General features: G+C 38.5%; 1 protein-coding gene across 1 annotated transcript in view; it reads right to left on the reverse strand.

Moving 5' to 3' along the window:
* The window catches only part of stk32a (serine/threonine kinase 32A), a gene marked incomplete at both ends in the record, with an annotated part of 70500 nt that overhangs the window by 25839 nt on the left and 19690 nt on the right, over positions 1–24971 (reverse strand). Inside the window, one exon of the mRNA XM_079247578.1 lies at positions 15628–15801. Within this exon, the coding sequence (XP_079103704.1) occupies positions 15628–15801 (174 nt within the window). The remainder of the gene's footprint in view (positions 1–15627; positions 15802–24971) is intronic.

Below are 24971 nucleotides of genomic sequence, written 5' to 3' on the forward strand. Positions count from 1 at the left end.
ACTATCAAAGATGGCAAGCAGCAAGCTTTAGTGAAACACAACGTTATGGAGAATGCATTTTAACAAACACGTCTTCAGTGTTGGTGGGTGTTTTGTCTAATTAGGTTTGCTGCTCTATGGGAACACAGCACTGTTTAGCATATCAAGGGCTACAGAAACCTGTGTGTGAATATGAGTGTTTCTCGGACAAGGACAACCTGTAGCATGCAGCTTGGCTGTTGTGTGGTTTCGCGGATCGACTGGCACAGGGCCTGGTGGGGTTGCAAAAGGTCGACCATGTAACCCTTAATTAGCTGACATTTGCCTCAAAAGATGGCATGAAGGTAGAGAGGAGGGGTTAGCACTGCCACGAAAAAAAATCTGACTGCAAGTGAGGACAAGGAAGCTTCTTTCACAGCTAAAGGCCACGGTGTCATTGTGAAGCCGCAGGACTGGGAGCCGACACCTGGCTAAAGAGATAAAGCAGAGCAGCACGCCTCATTAAAAGCTGCTGCATGGGAAAAGTCAAACTGCTATGGTGGAGGTGTTGACAAGGACATTTTTTTCCTTTATACTGAAATTTGAGAGAAACTGAGCATGTTTTAGCTGAAATGAGCACCCTTTACATTTTAAAAGGCTATCATACTGATGGCTATGCCGTCTTTTGATTCTTTAATTATGATACCAGGACAATGGAACTAGTATTTTGAGTACTGAGTATGCAAGATGCTACATTTAAAGAAAAAACAACAAATCTGCCTGATATATTCATTTCCCAGAAGATCACTTCATTAGCTGGATTCTGGGAAGCTAAAAACAGAGACATTTTATGTTAATGAGGCAGCAATTATTCATTCTTTTTTTTTTCTTAAAGTGGAACCATTATGTGCATTTCAGGCTAATTTATTTTTATTTCTGAGACCAGAAGGGCTGGGATTGATCGAGTTATTGTCACAAATTGCTTTATTTACTTCAGACCGACCCTCTCCGTAGGCTGTCAGATCAGCCTGTGGGAAAAACGAGTGGATTGAGACTCTTCGCATTAAGCCCCGCCTCCCGCCACTGCACTACATCGGGAGCGCGCACCGCAACTGCTTTTGCTGTCATTGTAACATCTCATAAACAGAAGGATTAGGCTAATATGAACTCATAAAAAAAAAAACTAATGCAATGTCAACACATAGCATACAGCCCTACATGTTGGAACCTGAATCAGACCCTGAAAATGAAGTGGAAAACAGCAACCCACAGCAACGAATGCAGCAGGATGTCTCTCTTTGGTAAACTCACCAACTCGCCATCGTTGGAAATAGCTTTATCCGACGTTTTCCACCCGCCTGATGTATTTGTACATGCCCTTGTTAACCAGTAGAAGGTAAACAATCACCGAACCTTATCCCCCGGGACGTCACAAGGATTTCGAAGTCGAAAAAACTCTCTAAAAGGATGTGTTTTTCGTCGCCATGGAAACCGAACGGAGAGAGTGCTGGAACTCAAACTCAAACTCAAACACGCCTTTAGGTGATAAAAAAAACATTGTCGTTCAAATGTCTGATGAGGATTCAACAAATGTTCATCCTACATTTGACTCCGTCTTTTGTTACCACTGTGAGCCAAGTTGGTAACAATGGTCACAGGGAAGCTGGAGCCTATCCCAGCAATCATTGGGCAAGAGGCAGAGTACACACTGGACAGGTGGCCAGTTCATCACAAGGCCAACACAGAGAGACAAACATCTTTTCACCGTCACAATCATGAATTTAGAGTGACCAATTAACCTCCCATGCATGTCTTTGGACGGTGGGAGGAAGTCGAAGTACCCAGAGGAAATCCACACATGCACGGGGAGAACATGCAAACTCCACAAAGAAAGGCCACCATTCAAACCTCTTCCCAGCTGAGGCTCAAACCAGTAACCTTCTTGCTGTGAAGACACAGTGCTAACCATCACACTACCGTGGGAGTGTAGCAATAATTCATTTTTTCATATCTACTTAAACTAATTGTTTTAGTCGAGTGCCTGAACAATAATACTGTAAATATGGTATAAAGTATAAAAGTACTGAATCAATACACTCAGACACTCTGGGATCAGATATTTATAATATTTGCATAAATACAGTCTATATTTTGTAAATCTCAGAGACAAGGAAGTCCATTCCAAAAGCCATGAGTAATTTTCACACAATTAGTTTAATATTAATGAACTGAAACATAAATAATTTATATTTCATATCAGAATCTAGAATGAAAAAAAACAAAAAAAAAAAAAAAAAAACTCAGCAATTTCCAGCTAAAGCCTTTCTGTGAAAAAGATTAAAAATTTGAATAAGCTCAGACGTCTGGTTAATGATGATATCTAGTAAAGAGAATAAAAATATTTTTTCCTTTGTTTGACTTAGTTTTATGAGAAATGTGCCTTATCAGACGTCATTTTACTGAAGAATCCTAGACAAGATTTTTCCAAGAGGCACAGTTCTTTTTGTTCACCTCTTATTATTTCTTTCTTTCATTGTCTAGTCAAAATGGCTCACCTGTCTGCAGTAAAAACAACCAAAAGAAAGAAACTGTCAGCTGTTTAAATCACTTAGCACTTTGTCACGTGTTTATTTGCCAGGGTAATGGCTCTGCAGCATCTATTGGTGCAGAGAAGCAGATGGGTCTGTTGCAACGCTGTTCACAGCAGGGCTGTGTGAAGAAGAACCTGCTCTGTGAGGTGAAAACTTTGCCATCTGCAAAACGTTTCCAACTCTGACTAAGATGAACTCAGGGGTGACACATAAAAAGGCACATCGGGCAAGACCTGAGCTGCTTATTATTCTGGTGAAATGTGAGAAATGGGTAAAACTTTAGCTCTGTGTGACTTTGTAGGCACTTTGTAGGATTTGTCTAATTTCATCATTCTCCTCACTGCACGTGAAACCGTAGCTATTTTACAACTCTCGTTTAAAAGCAGTCTGGGCCCTGTATGAAACATATATACAAACACTGCAATCCTAAACCAACATTTAGTTCATAATAGGACAAAGAGAACATAAAATATTGAAAAGGGAGACATTTAACCACGTCATGAAAAATATGAGAACATCTTAAATTTCATGGTTGCAGCACAGGTCAACAATATAGGGTGAGTAAGCAAAGCTGTAGGGATGTGTTGTAGCTGTTTGAGCCTTTTGGCTTCAGGTCTGTAACATGCTAAGGAGTTTATGACCCCCTGAAAGAGGCTAAACATCCCAGAAGTTTACACATCAACGATGACAATGTCATTAAATAAATTAAAAAAAAACTTTCTTCTTCATTTCTGTCCAAAATGGCAACGAATAAATAAATAAATCAATATTTAATGCCTGTGATATTCAGACCCCAGATCTGCATTAAAAACAGACATGATTCTCTATCAGAAACCACTGGATGGGCGTTATTTCTTTTCTGAATTCTCAGAAAAAGATTTCAACTGACTGAAAGAAGCAACAGGCCATTTTGCAGGAGCGTGCTGATGGCGTCGATGTGTTTAAGCACCTGTGGAACTGCCAACTTTCACATATGGAAAACACACCTTTAATGCAGAAACATTGAATTTAGAGCAACAACATCACTTTTAGGGAAGGCATTTCAGGAAGACAATACCAACAGCATTTCACAACAACAGGGCCTTGTGGTGGACGAGTCTGAGAGCTGAACTGTGTGTCTGCATTCCAGACTTTTCACCAACTCTCTTGGGGGAAAGGAACTGGCAACTTTCTGCAATGTTTTGACTCAATGGCACGCCTTAAAGAGAACTTATAGAGCTGTTCATTTATTGAAAAACAGAGGCAAATCTGTTTGAAATTAGCAGGACTATCCACATAAACCAACTGAATTAAGTGGATAGGCTTTGATACAACTTAGAAAGTCAAAAAGTAAATTGACAAAGCTGAATGTAAGGAATAAAATCATCTCTGAGGTAAAAATTTGGGACTCATTTAAAGAAGAATATGCAACAAACTGCCAGTCTGGGTGCAAGCTGATCCTCTTGGCTCTTCTCTCGGTTGACTGGCCTTACAAGCTATTAGCAGGATCTAATGACCTCATTACAGCCTGCTATCAGAGTTAGAGAGGTAACTGAACTCTCTACGTGGCCACATGATACTGAGCTGATACTGGAGAGGGCCAACACACCTGAGAACCAAGGCTTCCACATACACCCTACAACTACAGAGCTTCTCAATCATGAGGTCATACAATGCATAGAAAAGCTTTGAAGCCGTTGAGATGCAGTTTGCAGGACAAGCTGCTTACTTTTTCCCTTTTCTTTTACATTTCCTTACACCAGACTAAATTTAAATATAATTAACTTCCTTAATCTGCACAGAAAGATAATAACTGAAAAGGGGAAAAAAGGGCATCAATAGGTGCTGCAGTGAAAAGGAATATACTTTTTTTCTTAGCTAAAGTTACGTTGCTATTAGTTAAATTGCAGACCCCTTTATGGTCCCCTGCTGCTTTAGCTGCTCTCTGCTCTTATATAAAAGTAGAGACTTGTTTGAGATAGTGCCTCTCCCTCTCTGACACAAAGGAGACTGAAAGGGATGTGGAAGCCCAAGAAATCCCAGAGCTCAGCTACATCACACTCAACACCAGCAACACACACAAATGAGCACATAATGAACAGCCTTTGCATTGAAATCTGCACAAGTTCCCAGACATACACACACACACACACACACACACAGTGTCAGAAACCATCTAAGTGCCGACACCCACCAGCCACTGAAGTGCTAGTCGCGCAGCCGCTGCCTTTGAACGTGAATTGAAAGCTGAACTCGACCCAGAGAGACTGAACAGCTCCAATCCAACAAACTGCTGCATATCTAACCCAGCCTTTCTTCCGTCTGCTAGTGAAAGCAGCAATGATGCGTGTGTGTGAACGGCACAGGTGTTCATGCGTGTACCTTCATGTGCATGAGTAAATACTACTGTTGTGTGCATGATGGTATCAACTCTTGAACTCGGGGGTGCTCATTCTTTATTCATCGACAAATACTGAGCGCCGCTGCTTAGCGATGGTGGGGCTTGACAAGTCAGCGCTCTAATACAGAGCTGGAGATAAAAAAATTTAAAAAAAATAAAATAACAGCTCGTCGGCTCTGAAAAGCCAAGGCCGAAGCTCACATCACAATTATGACTGATGAATAATTTACAGTCAGAAATATGTTAAAAAAAAAAACCCTAAAAAAACTGTCAGGTTTCTCCATCCCTTCTGACTGTCTCTGAGTCTGTGCATCCTCCGCTTTGTTTCATTGCCTGTTACTGTCTGAACACAAATGCTTTCTGCTCTAATCTCCTGTCTTCTTTTTCCTCATATGGGCTGGCACGTGAGTCTGATGAACAAGTAGGCAATTAGTGATCTTTTTTTGAGCAGACTCGCCCGTAAACAGTCCATCATGTTCGGAGCACAGTCCTCCTCCCATCCTCTAATCTGCAGTTGCGAGCTGGGCTGAGCCATGGGAGATTTTCTACAACGATAATGCTCGGCTCACCATTTTGAGGTGGAAATTAGAAAGTTGGCACCAGCTGGCACCTTAATCTGTATTTATGAAAACTGAGAATATAATTGCTCCCTCCCTCTCTGCCTCTCTCCCCTCCCTCCTGATTCTTCTTTTTTGCCTTCTTCTGCTGAGAAATAAAACATTAACACACTCCATAAATAAAGAATACCTCAATTGAAGACACGACAAACGCTCCACATTTTGAACAGCTGATGGAGAATATGAGTGACGGCTTTGTCTGCCTTCAGTCAATACAGCCTGCAGCATTGAATGTTATCTCTTCTGTTTGTTTTTTTTTGACAATCATTTGATGGAAAACCTGCTTCCTTCAACCAGATAAGTGAATTAAGACCATATTCTTTGCTGAGAAATGCGATGAGGGAGCAAATAAATTATTTGAAGCAGAGCTATACTTGGGCCACTCCCTTTGAGAAGGAGACTGCTCAACCAAGACTAAAAAATGAGGAAGTAGGCAAGGAGGCGCAAGTAGCTTTAATACAGTATTTAAAAGGAGCAGTGAAGAGAGAGATTATTGGAGAAAAGTAGTTCAATATGTATGTTGCTACTTTTTAAAAAATGTTTGTTTAGACTGCCCCACATTTTTTTTTTCAATGAAAAGGGTCTAGTATCCATACCCACCACTTTGCAGCCATGTATTTACAAAAAATGTGCAGAATAGTTTTGCTGAAACATGTAAGGATGTCTCCGGAAAAGAAATTGTTCTCAAGACAGTGTGTGTTGCTCTGAAGTTTAATTGCATTTTACTGCATTAATGTCGCCATAACAGAGCTGTATATGAAGTGATGCAACTCCATGCTAACACAGAGCCTGGCCTTAAGACTTGTTGTTGATAATGCCAGAGGATCTTTTTTAACTTCAGTATGGAGACATGATATAAAGGAGAATTTGTAATACTGATTTGTACACTTTTTCTTCTGATTGTCCATTCGAGAGGTCAACGCTACCTCTGAACAAGGTCAAGACCTCCTATTTGCACAAAAAATTCTGTTTTGTAGTGTTTTACAAGGGTGTCCTACCTTGTCCATATGGCCATATCAGCTTTTAATAAGTGCTATTCTTGATGAAAATTCCTTCTACCCTTTCTTTGAAGGCCACTGCTGTTAAATATTTCAGTTATTTTGCCATGAATTTGTTGACTAACGTGTGATATTCTGCCCATCTTTGCTCCTAAAAGAGTAAGTCTTCTACAGATGACTGGAGCTACATTTTGTGATGCTTCAGCTAGAAACCAGAATCAGTAAAAACAGGCTTGTTTACACAGAAACACCAAAGTACAACAGCAACAACCTTTATGAAGAACACCAATAACTTGGTCATGAGAGTTTTAAAAGATTTGATCACATCCAGGATTATGGGATACATAAAACAAATGTTGTTACTTCTGTATACATTATAAATACTTTTACCCCATTTCCTGATTCCAAGCCAGGTTGCAGAGACACCTCTAATGTCTATAAAAGAAACTGGCAACTCAGCTTGACATTATGATTACTATTAGCCTAACATAAGATGAATTTAACGGTGGTGATTGAGGGACAGTTCAGAGTGGCTTATAGTAGCCTTGGCTCTACTAAATGCCAACAATGCATAATGGATTGAGCTTTTCCTCCTTGCCGCCTGCCATGGGAGGGACGAGGATATATTAAATGTGCTCACCGTGTCGGTCCAAGCCAGGCTGTCACTGTTAGTACTTCTACTTAAGAAAACAGGATAAGCATCCATGTTAATAATGGTGGGAGTGATCATGAAGGACTGTGACCAGTAAATGGCCGTCTGAAACAGCTGAGCCACTCATAAGACTGATAGAAACAGCATTGTGAGCACTTGTTCTATTACTGATGGGAAATCTGACAAAATATGACGAACCTGTACAAGGGAACATGTTTCTTTTCTTTTTTTTAAAAAAAAAAAATCTGATTACTACTGACCAAAGATGCTTCTGTCCATTTTTTGTCACAATCAGGTATATATTATGCACAGTCACAAGACAGAGATTTTCTTTTTTTTTTTTTTTTTTTTTTTTTTTTGGTCAGTGTTGTGGAAAAAACTGCTTTTGCTTGACAATACCTGGATAGAAGAAATGCCCCCCCTGAATTAATCACTGAAGACACTGGTTGTCAAGAAGTAATTTGGAGTGAGTCAATGTAAAACATTAAATGAAAAAAAGGGGAGCAAAAGAAAAATGTTTGGGCTGAATCTAGTCTACTTTTGGGGCTAATGGCTCAGTTGCTGTACTGGTAAGTAATATGTGGCCCGGAAGTGAATAAGAATTTTGACAGCTATACCAAAAATCAAGGCCAAATTTGGGCCAAGCAAAAATGAAATTTGGGCCATATTTGGGCCTAACCTTGTTTGCTATGTGGGCATTTTGCTTTTAATAGCATTTTCAAGTTTTTATGTATTTAGACAGGGAAGTACAAATCTAACAGGAAGTCAGTGTGACAGCTACAATGAAAGCCTAAAGCATCAAGTATTGTTTCCAGACATGACCACAAACAATGGCCGTCAGTTTCTATGAGGACCAACTTCAAAAGGACTTTTTGCTATTCAGTAGCAGAATAAAGACATTGTGACTATCTTTGTTTTTTTGTTTTTTTTTTGTTTTGGATCTAACTCAGAAAAACATCTTGGGTTGTAATGCTTCACCACACGTTAATGTTTGTGGGTGAACTGACCTGACCTGATGTAGTTCTTGGGAAATCAGATGTGTCCCATCTGTTTACAGACTTGCAGTTATCATCAAGTTATCATCTCTGAGCTTTTTCCTCACTAAACATTTTCATGTTTTTCATTTCATATCACTTAAAATTAAGTCTCTATTTCACCGTGTTTTTGATCTTTTCCCTGAAGAGTCACCTGCACAGGTAGTCAGAAGAGCTCAGTTTGAAAGTATTCAAAGCTATTGTGCTTTTTGTTAAAGCACAACCGCACATAATCTATGCTAAAAATAAAAATTTAATTTAAAAAAAAAAAAAAAAATTACTTGCTTACCATTCATTTTTAATAGTTTTGACCAAATGCAAGCATCGTAAAGCAAGTTAAAGAAATATCTGAATAAATACCATCCGTTCTATGTGTTAATTCTGGCATCGGCAGGAATGGTGGAAGATAACTAACACTATTCCGCTCCTAAAATAATCTGCAGAAACCATTGGATCGCAGTAAGCTGCTTTGGTTGGATTCAGTGACATCACCATTGGGGCAGTGGGCAGTGAAGGTCACTTTAGTATCAGCTGGTGCACACAAGAAACACAGCTCTGTAGTTTCCAATTATTTACCGGCCACCTGGCGGCTGACCCCATTTTATTTATCTACCAAGCCGAAAGCTGGCCTGCATTTGGCCCCTGCAGGTGGGATTTTTTTTTCTTCTTTACTCAGTCCAAACCATACAAAGGAAAGTGGATAAAATAATTTTAGTAAAATTGGTGCAGCACCAGCTAACCCTGCATCATATTGATGCAGATGAATTTCAATAAAAAATTCTTAATGCTTTGCATCTGCATGAGTGGGTATAGATCATGTTTTACCAAACAGAAGACCCCATTCCACCTGTAAGAGAAGGTTTTACTGCGAGCCTGCTGGCCGTTGCTGTGAGTTTGACAAAAGCCAAACAATTAGTCCCTTAACAACTCTAATGGGCAGTGTGTTTCCTAAATGAACTGCAGCTGCATATTGACTTGTTAAAAGCATCTGCTGGCTGACAACATGCAAGTCTTTCCATTATGAGGATTCCAGGAGGCACCAAAATACACCTGAGGATTCATCCGGAGATAATTATTGTTGATGTCAAAGAGGCAAACTTGCCCGCAACCACCACAGCCAATGATAATACACACACATACGCACTTCTACCTCCCCTGTCACACACTTTCCATTTATCTTTCCACTTGTTTGGAGAGACACACCATGTCTCTGAAGATGTCATCTAATTGAGACTCGGTCTGTTGTTAATAATTCAAACTCCCCACAGAGGTCGGTGTTACAAACCAACCAATCCTGAATTAGATTGGAGAAGATATATGGCACCCCTTAGGTGGAGGGGCATGATCTTAAAAGACACATCAACACTCGCAGATGTTTCAGAATCACAAAATCATATACAGGAAAAGATATTGTGCGTTTCCTGTGGGTGTTGTAAATTTACAGAAACATTCATTTCCAGCTTACACGTTGGAAATACAAACTGTTTATAGTTTTTCCTTTCTGCTCTCATGGGTGCAGTGAAAAGCCAGCGGCCACAGTGAGGAGGACAAGATGTAATATCACCGAACCCCTTGGGATTTCTCCGGTTATGAGCTACAGGAAGCACTCAACTGCTACCTGGAGCCATGGTCTACTTACTTTTTCATGTTGAAGTATGAAGTCATACATTAAAATGATGTTTCACTTTTTAATGGTTTATAATATAATGTGCCGGTCTAGCTGCACTTCTTTCCAAATAACTCCCCTTTAAGTTACCATGCAACAAGGTAACAGGAGGTATAATTCTGCATGTTTTCAGCCAGGCTCTTCTGAGAAGCGGTTTCAATGCAGCACTCGCAAACAGATTTTCAGCAAAAAATAATGAATAAAATAAAAATGATAATATATATATATATATATATATATATATATATAAAAGGGGGTTATAACCCTACTTAATTTTTCATTTGAACATTTTAGCATAGATGCTGGTTTTGGAAAATAACAGGGATGTTTGGATTTTGTTCTAATCCAGGGTTAGAGGTAGTCATGGAGAGGATTTTATGATGAGACAATCAGATTTGAGGCATGTGAAAGTACTGGCTGCTTAAAAATAAAGCTGAGAGGAACATCAAATTGCAGTTCTGGCATCTATATAAATGTTTTGCCTGACCAACAAATCTTCCATTCATTCATTCATTTTCTTAACTGCTTAGTCCAGTTAATGGTAGCAGGGAAGCTGGAGTCAAGGCCAGCAATCATCAGGCAGGAGGGAGGGTACGCCCTGGACCGGTCACAGGAGCAACAAACCTTATATTTGAGAAAATTAGCCTTTTTTTTAGTTTATTTTTGCAAACATCTGTTACCGCTTAACAAACTGTATTAGTTTGGGTTCATCATTGTTGCCGTAGATGTCTGTAGTATCACTTTAGGTTTGTACAGCTGTCATACCTCACACGAAAAAAAAAGACAAAGCTGTAATCATTTTCATTTTGCTTGCTATGATATTGAGCTTAAGTATGACAAATAGTGATCACAAACCACAATGGTTTTCAATACTTTCTTTTTGAAGAAACAAATGAATATTTACAGTCATTAACATAATTTAACCTCCATTTTGCATCATGCTTTATGCTCAGAAGTTCTTGTATTGCCCCATAAACTGCATCCAGTATGTTGTCTGGTGAGCTGAACTGCATCAATATCTATTCTGTCCATACTCATAAAGTTGCCCTTTTTTTCAAACAGCGACCTTCAGTAGAAGAGCTCATGACTAAAAACATGTAGTGATATGGAACAGAGAAGTTTTGGTTGTTGGTTGATGTTGTGTTTATCAGTAACCTACACCAATGAGGAAATTCCTCATTACAGGCCAATTTTTCCCATTACTTGATAGTCCACTTCTGTCACTCATGTAAGTAATTTTTGTGCATTCAGAAGTTGACATGTTGACAGTTTAGGCACCACTTCAGCTATGTTAGCATAGCTAGCTAAGATTCATTGTGTTATTTCTGCAAAAAGCCAGCACTAAGGAGGGAAAGTATTTACAGTGTCACCTAAATGTAAGTGTCACAATATTCACTGGCTCATTTGTTGGATTACCTTCAGCTGAACCTGGAGATACTCTGGCATAGCAAAGACATCACAAACTTTACTACAGTTTTCCATATGACACTTTTCCCCACTGACTATTTATGCAGTTTGTTGTATTATTTCTTAATGTCACATTTCTTGATGGCACAGGCGTAGAACTGTCCCTGTCATTCTCCAAACAGCGGAGAGATCAGAACTCTATTTTCTCTGCAACACATGGTTGCTGCTATAAATCCAGCATTATAACCCATTTCAGCTCATTATTGGCTCTGTTCTTTTGTTTCTTACCAACATGATTGCCTGTGTTTCTCCCTTTGTTGAAAGAGTTAGTGTTAGCCAGCTTGTACCAGAGAGCTGTGCTGACAACGGTTGTCTTCAGTTGAGGAAAACAGAAGGAAGTGTGACATCAGGAATCTTATAGAATCTGTGAATGTAAACATTTAAACTGCAAAGAAATAATTTCCTTTCCTTCTACAGCAGCAATTTAATGTGGATGAAACTCATTTTGACTTGGTCCACATTTAAATCTAATCAGTCATGATGAAGAAAACTATAGCGTTTGTCTGATCTTTATATACCATTGCAAAAACATTTTTGCTTGATTTTTCCAATCAAACTGAGAACAATAATGATGGAAAAATTACCATTCTCTGTAATCTCACAAATTCTACGCAACTTGAGGGAATCAAAATGATCACAGAATTTTTAACATTATTTAAACTACAAGAATGATGATGCACAGTTACATTCATTCATTCATTTTCCGAACCGCTTATTCCAATTCAGGGTCGTGGGGAAGCTGGAGCCTATCCCAGCTGGCTTTGGGCGACAGGCAGGGTACACCCTGGATGGCTTGCCAGTCCATTGCAGGGCCACACACAGAGAGATGAACAACCACACTCATGCTCACACTCACTCCTAGGGGCAATTTAGAGTGACCAATTAACCTATCATGCATGTCTTTGGATGGTGGGAGGAAGCTGGAGTACCTGGAGAGAACCCACGCATACACGGGGAGAACATGCAAACTCCACACAGAAAGGCCACTGACCAAACCAGCCAAGGATTGAACCAGTGACCTTCTTGCTGTGAGGCCACAGTGCTAACCACTGCGCCACCGTGCAGCCCCTGCACAGTTACAGATATCTCTAAATCGTAATGTTACTAAAATGTTAAGATAATGCTGTATTTAGAAGGAAAAAAAAAAACTTTAGGGTTAATCCTTGAGTAGAATATTTTAGATATAAACTTTTGACATTTTCTATCTGCTCTACATTACATGATTTGCAAATAATCATAGATAAAAAAAAAACAACAAAAAAAAGCACTCAAAGTCCATATATTCATATATTGGTGGATCACTTTTGTTCTATCCTTATCAAAACCTACACCCTTGCTTGATAGATTGCATAGACTGCAACACACATTAAGGGAAGATAAACTTCCTGAATGAAAATATTCAAAGTATTTAATTAGTTGTGAACTTGTGGATCTATGCAAAGTAGGTTTGGTCAAAGATTTTCACACCAATAAGGGCATCTAGCCTTCGTATGAAACTAAATATTAATAATGCCATTCTGTCACAGTCAATGCTGTTAATTACAGAATTAGCATATTGCTACATTGCATCTGACAGATTTAATCATAATCAATGCACCCTCATTATCATCAAACCCCTTAAAGACCAACGGGAGGGGAGAGTGAACATCCTGCAGACAGGTGCCTATACACATAAACATATTCTGAAGGCTTTAAGTGCATTCACTTGTCATGCCAAAGTCAGCACATCCACATCTGAAGGTGGAAATGATTTATTCAATTTCCATAGAGATGAGCTGAGAGTTACTTTCAGCCACTCTTCCTATTTGAAGCTAATGAATGCAGATTGAAACGATGTGGATTCCATCTAAACAAACAACCCCAACACCTGTGTATCAAGTGGTAAGTCTGTCCTCTCCAGGACCAGAATAGAAAACCTAATTTAAATATTCATACCCCCTCCTCAACCACCAGCACCAACCCCCAATCGACTGCATGAATAAGCAAATTATTAATCCTTTCTATTTATTTCTCCCTTCCTTCCTGCGGAGGTTTAAGAGCACGGACGGGAGCAAGCGGCCTGCTTAACGTTAAGTGGTGTAATTTGTTATCCGTGGGTGTAGATAAATTAGTGCTCCCTGTTGTAGTGATGCTTCCTATTAGTCATGATCGGAGAATGCCTCCATTCCTATGGTTACGTCTTTGCTCAGTCACCAGAGCAGACAAATGGGTCCAAAAGCTGATCCACAGAGACAGAGTTAGAAGCGTTTTTTGCTGTCCATCATTTTGATGAAACAGACACACTCCCGTGAGATTCGGCTTGTGGATCTTCTCTTTCTCAAATGCAAACCAGTGAAATTAGTGAATGCTTAACCATCATGAAGCTTATCACTGATGAAGGCATTTTGGGGTTTGGCACCTTTTATTCTGACTTAAAGGTAACAATGAAGAAGGGAAAAGTTTTCAGAGTGTTAGATTCTGTTACATATGACTTGATAAGGTAACACTGGTGGGGTGTCAGAGAAAGAATTTGGAAAAGAAGAAGTGAAGCTCCCTGATAGTCTATACCACAAACTGGTTGTGACTAAAATCCAGCACCCTCTGTATTAACAGCACGTTGACTTCTGTGAAGTTGAGCCAAATTGTTTTGGAAATCCACTAACATAAGAAACAACTTCACGTTTTCAGCAAAAGAATTATAAAAAAAAGCACCTGGCACCTACCAACCAGAGAACCAACAAGCCAGCAACATCAAAGTTTCGTTCCAACTCAGACAGCAATGTGCAAACTCTCAGCAGATCCAGCGCTACTGCACTGTTTTGTTTTGTTTTTTTTAAACAGGAGTACAATGAAAATTGCATATCAGCAATCAAAACTGTAATCAAAACCTTATTGTGATGAGATTCCCACAACTGCTATACACTGGTGCTGCTGAAATTTTAATCAACGCTGTAGATTGGTTTTAGTGTGGAGGAAAGAACAGATAATGAAGCAACAGCCTCGGAAAGCACTAAAATAGCATTTAATGTAAATTCCCACCAAGCAGTGGAATGAAACTAAAACTTGCAGAGAATCAGCCCACAACGGTGAGATCAGAGCAATGCACTATCTATGCACAGGCCTAGCAATCTATGTTTAAGGTCTGTGCACTTCTAGTACAGCTTGTCAAGGGTCACTGAAAGCCAAGAAATGTTCCTTTAACTTGTTTCCCGTCTTCAGATGACCACAGTAAAGGTGGAACAGAGAGCAGGGCAGTGATGGGACAAAGACCTAAACCGAGCTCTCAGCTGTGATGACGTCTAAAGCTATTTAAAGTATATGTTTTATTATTTATCCATTCTGATGTTCACTTTACACTTTAATCAGCTTTTACTTTATTTTCAAATTTTTTGATTTACTGGTACGATTTGCTTTCACTTTTCTAGTTTTATTGATCATTTAAAACATTTTTATTACAAGTGACATTCCCTCATATATCAATATTTTCTTCTTCTTTATATAGAGTGCATTTCTCTATCATAAACATATGAATAAACCCACTTTCTCCCTGGTGGACCCTCTGAGCTGCAACTGCAATCCCCTTAAATATTCCCTTTTAAAATATTTAATTACGCCTAACTCTACAAAATAAAAAAAACCCCAAAAACAAAGTTGCATCAAACTATACACAAATTGGTTTAATTTAAATTATAATCTAAAACTTTTCCATCAAAACTATTCACAAATCTGTTCCACACCTGCTTTATTCTATTGTATTCGAAGGGGAGCTTGAGTCTATCTAAACTTATTGCCAACAAGTCTTAACTGTATTATAAGATGACAGTGGTCTTCACATTATTTCAAATATTTCATATTTTTGCTGATTCAGAGCATTTTGCCAGTTCATTTGGCCATAACAGGATAACCTAAGCTTTCCTCATCACTTTAACAATTTAAATGAATAACATTTGGCAGTTACCATGCTTTTCTTGGCCCAGAGAGTCAACAAAAGCAGACTTGCCAAAGCAGCAGATATTTTTGTCCTAAAAGCACTTCATGTACATTACACAAATTAAACAGGGCATCAGCACATGACTACCTACGGAACATTTTGCAATGGCTCTTTAGGGTGATTGGGATAAGAAAAAAACCCAAAAGAAATCTAGTCAAGTTTAACCATTGTTTTTATAGTGTCCTAACACAATCTTCACAGTGATGAGAAAGTTATACTTGGAAATTATATGGAACAAGAAGAGTAGACCTTGAGAGCCACCTTATGTCCTCATTTTATGAGAAACTGTCTCACCTGTGTATGATGCGCTTACTGCGTAGGTATCCTAGAGCCAGGGCTAATTCAGAGACGTAGAGTTTCACCGTGCTCTCTGAAAAGTGGACGTTCTGCTGGAGGTGGTAGCGCAGGTCTCCACCCAGGAGCAAATCCACCACCATAAACATGTCTTCTTCATCCTGGAAGGAGTACCTACATCAGAAAATGAGCATGGAGTGAAGAGTGACAAAAAGAAGATGCATTTAGTGAAAACAGGGGGTTTTGGGAGTTGAAATGTAAGGAAATGATGAAAAATAAGTAGAAGATGGAGGAAAGGTAAATATGAAGATGTGACAGTTTTTAACAGGAAAGATGGTGATAGGATGAAAAGAGAAGAAAAACACACCTATTAGATTCTCATAGTACTATAAATGGTAAAAAGACATCATGTATACATTTTTCAGTTGGGGAACCAATGCTGTAATGAAACAGATTATTGTCTTTTAGTGTCTGGGTTTCTGTATATCAAAGGACAGCGTTCCTATGTCCATCAGCTATAAGGAAAAATGCCAAATACTAATTGAATTTATCTCCTCAGACAAATCACCAGTCTAGACAGTGATTAAGACTCTGGAAAAAAAAAGGAAAAAAAGATTGACCAAAATCAACGTTCAATAAAATTACCAGTTAGTGTTTCAACTCTGATCTCCAAGAACACACCTCTGTAGAGACTTTCCAGAGTCCCTGCTGCTGCTTTACTCTGCATGGCTGAACGCCAAGCAGAGTAAAAACACTCATCATACTCAGTGCAGGGGAAGCACCGCCGGTACACACCAGCTGAGTCATGCCTGAGGCAATCATCATTACTGTATCTTCCAGGCTAACAAGCTGAGAAACCCTAAATGTTTTACACAGAGGTGGTGATGTTAGTATGGACAGGGGTGAGACATGTGAAATAAGTACATTCGCGCATGCCTCATTGAGACATATATGTTCCCTCCTTTAATCTAAAGTTTTAGCTTCTCATTTCAAATTCTCTTTGTTAAACTGCTGCAAAATAAACTTTCTTTGACCAACATGTAACTGTTCAACAAAACCCCTTTGAGACAATTTTCCCTGACGTTCTGTATTTCCAACCATATGCTTTTATCTGCAAACACAAAAATGTAGAAACACAAGTTCTCTCTGTAGCTTGTTTACCCATTAAATGGTGATTGACCTTGAGTGGTCTGCATTGACGTAATTAGATGGAGATTTGAGCGAGAAAACTTCTTTTTATGTGTTATCTCTATAGCATTATAGCTTCGAATTATGGTTATACAGTGTTCTGATATTATTTTTTGCTTTTACATTCTTCTTTAATATACAAACACTTTTAAACATTGGCTAATTCTTCCATTAGGATGACACTGACATAAAAACATGCCTGTATCAGAAAGCCACCCACTGTTTTGCCATTTAAGCTGTCGCACAAATCATCAATTTTACATGCCAAGCCTCCCACCAGGGCTGCACTTTTTTCTCTCTATAAATGACTTCATTTTTTTAAAAATCTTTCCTAATAAGTTAATTCACACAAAACAATGTTCAAAACAGTACAGAAGCCAGATTTTCTGCACGTGCCTAAACCATTGCTCTGCTAAAATTTCATTTCTTGCATTACCTTTGAGAACTTTATAGTGGTCTCTCTATTGCCCATAGAGTCCAGTGTGGTTTTTTTCTTGCCAAAAGAACAACTTCTTGGCTCTAACTCAATGCACAGTGACCAAGGATTAAGTTTTTTGCCGCGTTGGTAAACTCTCTGCCTCTGAGACCTTTGCAGATAACCTGAAGGTGCTGCTTTTCTGCTGTGGATTGATGTGGATTGATTGAGCTGACTCCAAACAGTCTGCTAAGGCTCAGATAATGCTGAGACCATGTAACGTCTGATTGCCAGTGGCCTCAGGATGTGGAAAGACTATCTGTGACCTGAAGACGCTCGCACCTTTGACAAAGAGCATTACAAACTAAGAAACAAACACTGGAGGAGCAGTTTGTCTCACTTGTAAATGTCAGATGAAATTCACACACATCCTGAAGTATGCTTGTGTAAATTAAGTTTAAAAAAAAGATTAGAAAAATTATATAATATAGCTTTGAAGTCGAAATTATGTGAAGCCAGCTCAAGTGTCTCACTGTGTTTAACACAGTACAGCAGAATGGATGAGACCAGATGAGATAGATAATTAATCAGATAAGTGGGGGTTATCTAGCGATCCCTGGGGACACCAGAACAGGATATTTTTGTAAATAAAAGTGTGTGAGTTTGTACTTGTATTACTCTTAGCTGATGATGTGTGGCATAGAATTGATCATGTAGCTCATCTTCCCACTGCAGCATGCAGGTATGTATGTAAGACTGTATATATATTATAACCATTTCATGGTCATAAAAAACAAAAAAACAAACCAGGAAAGAATCACAAAATATTTAATTGTTGTTTGTAAGGTCCGGGAATGTTAAGAAAAATAGTTTGGAGATATTTGAAAAATTTATGAATTTTCTTCACTCTATTGATGCTGCTGTTTTCTTCTATATTCATTAGCAAGGATGGTATATCTGCAATTTCACTACTTCAGTGGACATTAGGAGAGTCCCCCGAGGCACTGCCACTCATTGAAGAATAAATATATATGTAATATGAAATTTAATTTATACATGAATACATTATTACCTAGTTTATTTCAGTGATAAACAGCACAAGAAAATTATACTAGTCAATTTTAACTGAATATTTCTATTATGTAAATATGACAATATGTTATTTTATATATATATATATATATATATATATATATATATATATATATATATATATATATATATATATATATATATATATATATTTCTATAGAATAGATTTCATAAAAAACTAAATAAAAAGTCTCATAATATTAAAAATAAAAGATAGTGTCTCTTCATGTCTGTAGAAGTAAAATATTGTATGAGGAAAAAAATGTGCCATTTAAAAAAAAAAATATATATATATTTCATGCATCTGAGGGTTAGGATTATTTTCCAAATATTTGTAGCAGTTGGAACAGTGTAAATAGTTTCAGTGAAAACCTGTGTTGTCGGTATTTTAACATTTAAAAAGACAAGTAGTCATGTTGGATGCCCAAACCATTAAGCCATGTTTTAATGACCAATCTCTTAAATCATCTTAAAAATCTCATAGTTTCATATTTTCCCAGCTGAGCGCTTTTGCACTCAGACTGCAGGTTTACTTGTGGGAAGAAGTAGGAGGCAGACCCTGCTGTTTCTCAGGTCCACTTCTTACAGAAGCATTTCCCACTTTGGGTTCAGGAAGCAAACACCTTCCTCTTCCTCCATAGCTGTAGGTCATTGAGGAAGAGTAGCCGTCTACCAACCGGAAATATAGCGGATCAATTTCAAGCTTTCCATGACTACATGCCGAAGTGTCCTTGGGTGAGACGCAGAACCCTACGTTGCCTCCCAATGTGTCTATCAGGGTACGAATAAGACTAAAGTGCTTTTTAGGGGTTGAGTAAAAGTGCTAATTAGTCTATTTGCTATTTATACCATTAAGCTTAGGCATAAATCTTTGTTTGAAAAGCATACAGTCAGGGTTGGCTTGAGCAACCCTCAGCAATCCTTTTAGTTATGCTGCCTTAGGCTTAGACTACTGAGGGATATATCGTAATGCACTCATGTGGTCTTAATTCTTTGTTCTCCATGAACACATATATGCCATAACTGGTGCTAGTCTTTTTCTTTCTCACCTGGTGTCTGTGGCTTTGTGTTATGGTGCTTGTTGACTGGTCAAGGCAGGCAGCCGCTCCTGAGTTTGGTTTGTTTAAAACGGGGTGTTTCTTTTCCACTGTTGCTTATCACTGTGCAGCAAAAGACAGGGGGTTGCAGGTATATGTATGAATATTGACCTTATGTATGAATATTAATAGCTGTTTTATTCATATTGATACTGAAATAAAGAGTGAGAAAAGCCCTACATTAGAAGAACAGATGTAGCAGGGGGTAAAACTGCAGTGACAGAGTGGATCAGTCTGTGCATAAATATGACGAAAGAAGCGCACATCAAACCTGTGTCATATTGGCGTCACCCTCTTAAATACCAAAGTACTGCTTGACTTTGAGAGAGAATTTGGAGTTTTATGAGGCTGACAAAACTCTGGTGGGGTTTAGATGAAAACGTTCATGTAAATTATCCACACTCAGTTTAAAATTCATGTATGGAAGAAATGGGTTTTAATTACAGCATAATAAATTAAATTATTATGACAAAAAGGACCGTTTTTGAGCCCATTGGTTTAAGAGTGTGTGTTGAAGAACAGTGTTGAGTTACAAGAAATGAAAAAAAGGAAAAGAGAAGAAAAACTGGCCTTTTTGTTGTTTGCAGCGTGAGCTAGACAACAGTTTGTTTGCTGGATGGGAGCCATTTTACTCTTTCTATTAATCTTTTGATTGACTATCCTTCCCTGCCATCCTCCTGTTTTCCCTCTCTTTCTTTGGGCTTGTTTTTTGCCTTCTCTTGATCTTTCCTTCAGTCTGCATCAGCACTCTGCGCACACTTACACACACACACATATATAGTGCACATATGTGTGGATACCTACACAGCAGAGTTAGTTAAGATTGTAAAAGATCCAAGAGTTTGCTGTCACGAGTGTTTAGGAGACACAAACTGGACTTTAATTGGTCTTTATCTTGGCTGAGTTGTCTGTGTCAGGAAAGCTGTATGTCATTTATTTAATTGTAAAAGAATAAACTGTGAACGGTAAGGCTTTTTATTTTCACGCAGTGCTATTCTAACTTTTTTCTAAATCAATCTCTCATTTCTTATCTTAAAATTTAAGACAAGCTATGTGATTATGTATTTATTATCAAACTATTTAATGACATAAATGTTCAACTAATGGCTTTTTAGATTAAAATAAACGTTTCGACTGAAAAATCTTCTTAGGTTTTTAAAACAAATCAAAGTCTTTGAACAGTGAAAACTGCTTTTATATTCACATCACACACAACAGCAATTTCTGTAATGCACGGTCTTCTGTTAGAGCATCTACACATCCACAATCTCTACCATCAGTTCATATTTCTATCTGTGCCTTCACTGCTTTCAGTGGAAATTCTGCCGCTGGCACTTGTTTATGCGGAGCTATAAAACTGCCTGGAAGCTGGCGATCTCTGGAAAGAAGAGATCTCTGAATGCAGGCTGGTCGTGTGTCTACAAAAATCCAGCTAAAGTCACGATGTACATGTGAGCACAATGTGAGCAGCACCACCTCCACCAGGTCTTACTGGGACTTGGAAAATGTTGCATCATTATGGGATACATGATGATTGCTAATCTTTGATAGCTAAACTTGACAAATACTGGCAAGGTTTTTATTTGAAGGCTGCTAAATGCTTCTCTTGGGAAGCGTCTGGATTCTTGTAAGATCTGCAAGATCACAATCACAAGATAACTCCAATCGTCTTTTTGTGGCCAAAACATGAATGCTTAGACCAGGGGTGTCAAACTCCAGTCCTCGAGGGCCGGTATCCGGCAGGTTTTTGTTGTTTCCCTCTTTCAACACAGCTGATTCAAATCAAATGGACCCAGCAGCTTCTTGTCAACCTAATTATGAACTTGTGAGGTGTGTTGGAGCATGGAGACAACAAAAACCTGCAGGATACCGGCCCTCGAGGACTGGAGTTTGACACCTGTGGCTTAGACCGACAAGCTTTCCTTTGTGTGTGTGTGTGTGTGTGTGTGTGGGGTGGGGGGGGGTGGTGGTGGTGGTGGTGGTGGTGGTGGTGGTGTGGAGGAGCTCCTGGCAGCTCCTATCCACTGTTTAAATGATTATGGTTTACTTCTCATCTCCTGTGTGGCATCCCCACCAATGATTTCAAAGGTGAAATGCTAATACTTTAAAAAAAAAAACAAACAAGAAAAAACCGTTTATCTGGCTTCTTTTTGTGTGATTAAATAGCTGTAATTGTGTGAAATGGGAGAAAACTTAGTAATGCTAATGTAGACCAAAACTTGTGTGGTAACTCCTTCCTTGATTGGTAGAAAATGTTGATTTATTTGCCTCCAGTGATTCAAATGAAAAATCTAACCAAGTTCCTTACGAAACCATGAAAAGATGAATGAGATGAATAAGAAAAAACTGCGTTTGAACTCTGAGCTTTCTGTAACTGAAAGTTAACCGAGCTAACCCCGAGATAACAAGAGTTAACCATCTAACGAAGGTATGCGGGCTAAAGCTAAGTCACGTTGTTAACCAGCTAAAAACCGCGGTTGTTCTACGTTCTTCTTACTTGAAGCCGGAGATTGGTACCTGTCAATCAAAAAGACACGCCCCTAAATTTGCAGAACTTCGAAATGGGCGAGTTAGAAAAAAATTCACTCCCCCCACAGTTGTCATGAAGGTAAACCTGACCTATAAACTGAAAATGGATTTGTGAACCAGGCTGTAAACATGTTTATTTCTGCCATGAAGTTGGCCTTTTTAACATGGGAGTCTATGGGGATTTGCTCTGTTTTGGAGCCAGCCCCTAGCGGATGAAGGGGGAACTGCAGTTTTATGCACTTCCGCATAGGCTTCACTTTTTACCGGTTGGTTACCGTTTGGTTTGAACCTTTCATTGTGTAGAGTACTCAGCAATCACCTGGTTTAAGGATAGCAAATCATTATACTTCAGTTGATTAGGGTTTCTTCCCTGTTAGCCTCTGCTATGTCAGTGGTTAATTAAACCTAATGGGGTGATAAAAACGACAGCTGCTAAGTAAAAAGCCCAGAATAACATATAAGTTGAGCTCATTGTAACATGAGCTGATGTTTCTGTTTTATTCACCAGACCATGATAAAGACCATCCACTACTGGGCTTCAACAAAAACTATAAGCCACAATAAAGTGAAACAGCCAGTTGTAGATTTTATAGTGGTTTATAGCATCCCAGCAACGATACTATAAAAACACCTAACTGCAAACTTATGTGAGCAGAAATAATGCATGATTTGTCACAAAACTGCCAACTGCTCTAATTTATTGTGGTTGAAGGCTTCACTTCCATGTACTGCACATCTAAACTGATGGGTATTTCATAAATCCAAAGCTTACATTTTTATTGGGTAACATGTAAGGATATATGCCAGCACAAAACTCAAATTCTTTTAAGCTATCTAGTGCTTAAACACGTATGTGAAAATCCTCAGGCAACGCCTGGCATCTTTCTTGCACAGTAGTCATATTTGTTTGTTTGGCCACTGCTTCATTTATGGAAAAATGCAAAAAATCATGCAATTGAAATCCACCAATAATATTTTTACTCAAAGAAATTTCATATGCTTTAGTTTAAAAGCTTAAAATACATGGTAAGTATTTATTTTAACTGATAATCTCTTGAAAATCGCCCATCGTGAAGCAAAAGCTTTTTATAGAATATTCACACAAACACACACATATTTACATGTGAAGGCAAAGTATTAGTACTGAAGCACACACAGGATGAGCTAACATGTACCTTTAGTTTAGTTGAGGAGGTTTAAGGGTTATCAAAGAGAGGTTTCAAGGCTATCGAGCCAATCAATATCACACTTGAGTCGTCCGCAAAACCAGTTTAATCAGGTAGAAAACCAACTCTCATGCCTGGCTGCAGTTTTCATGCTTTCTGTCCCAGTAGCCTGAAGTGGTGAAGCCTGAAAGGACTTAGCCAGTATTGCCATGTAGAAGCTGTTCTGTCCTCCTATAGCACACAACACTGACTGGCTCACGTGGCTGCTCAGGAACAAAACCAACACAAAAGCGTACTTTCCACTCACATTACTGTAAAGTGCACAGACACGTGGACTGAGATGTGCTCTGTGGCCTGTTGCATGGCCCACCTACAGTTTTTCTTCAGATTTTTTTATACATACAAATGGATGAAAGCTTCTTTGATTTGCATCAATAAAAACTCGCTCACACACACACACACACACACACACACACGCATAAATATTCTGTGGATGAGTGCATAATGTCAACTGCTCGGTGTTTATGTACATGTTAGTAAAGCTTGTTTCTAGTGCTGTACTAAACATCCATGTGGAACACACTGATGTGCTGTTAAGTGACCTTTTCATTTTATGCTCAGCGGTATTTGCTCGACATGGCAGGTGGTTGAATGTGAATGAAGTCTGGGGTGACCTGCTGCTGCTGCTGCTGTCACACTGCATTAGAAATGGCAGTGATTAAGTTGTTTCCAACAGATTTGAAGCGTGTATGATGAAGCCTGATCAAAATACCCCGGGTATCTGTCTCTGTTACCTGTGCTGTCTTACCCATTCATTCAGAATCTGTATAAGCAATATCACAAAACTGCTTATCAGTAATTCAACCCAATGTTTTCCCATCCTGGTCAGTGAATGTTCACATTAAAGGAGCGGTCTTTGCAGCATCCGACCATTGACTTTGCCATGGAGGAGCAGACATATATTATTTATTTAATGTAAAGAATTTAAATACATCATCAGGGATGTTCAATGTTGGCTTTTTTTTTATTTTTTTATTTATTTTTTTTTACTTATATCTATTATATATCGATTTTTTCCAGCAACTAATTTCTTATATCAATATCAACCAATACTGATATTTTTAGAGTGAGTTGTGCCAAACAAACATAAATATCTAGAAATCTATAAATGGCGTCTCTTATATTTGGTCATTTTGAGTTAAAGGAGACTTAGCTGAAGAGTTTGATATATAATATGTGTATGTTGTGTAAAAGTTATATCATTAAAGAAGTAAAACCCAGTAGCAGGAATTTTCAATATTAAATTGGAATGTCGATATTGGCTGATAATAGAAGTACGACAATAATACCGGATATCTGTAGTAATTTTCTAAGTAACTAAGTATGGGTTATTTTTTGTTTGTTTGTTTGGTTGTCTTTTTTTCTGTGGTTTGTTTTTGTCCATAAACCAAACATAGATGCACCAAATCAAAGTATATAAACAAATTAACCAAAAAAGGTGAAGGCTGAAGCTGTACCTAATATGATGTCTAACCTTATAACTATACATTACATCACACTGAAACAGAAAACAAAACCAAAGGAGTTGCAGAGGTCATTCACAAAAAAAAAACCCCAATGTTCAAGTAATATCTTGTGTAAAGACTTAGCAGAAAAAAACCGTTAGCTGCATTAATTAACAAGAACTTCAACAATTGACCCATAGTAGCTCATGTTTTCCATCGAGCAGATCCAAAGCAGCTGTGAAAGCAGGCTGACCGGGAAACAAAAGAAAACAAACACAGCCTCAAAAAGGAGGTTTGCATTAAATAACACAGATAAGCATTTAGTATTTTAATAAAAGTTGAGGGGACAAAA

This window comes from Telmatherina bonti (assembly GCF_933228915.1).
Source record: "Telmatherina bonti genome assembly, chromosome: 10".
Taxonomy (NCBI): Eukaryota; Metazoa; Chordata; class Actinopteri; order Atheriniformes; family Telmatherinidae; genus Telmatherina; species Telmatherina bonti.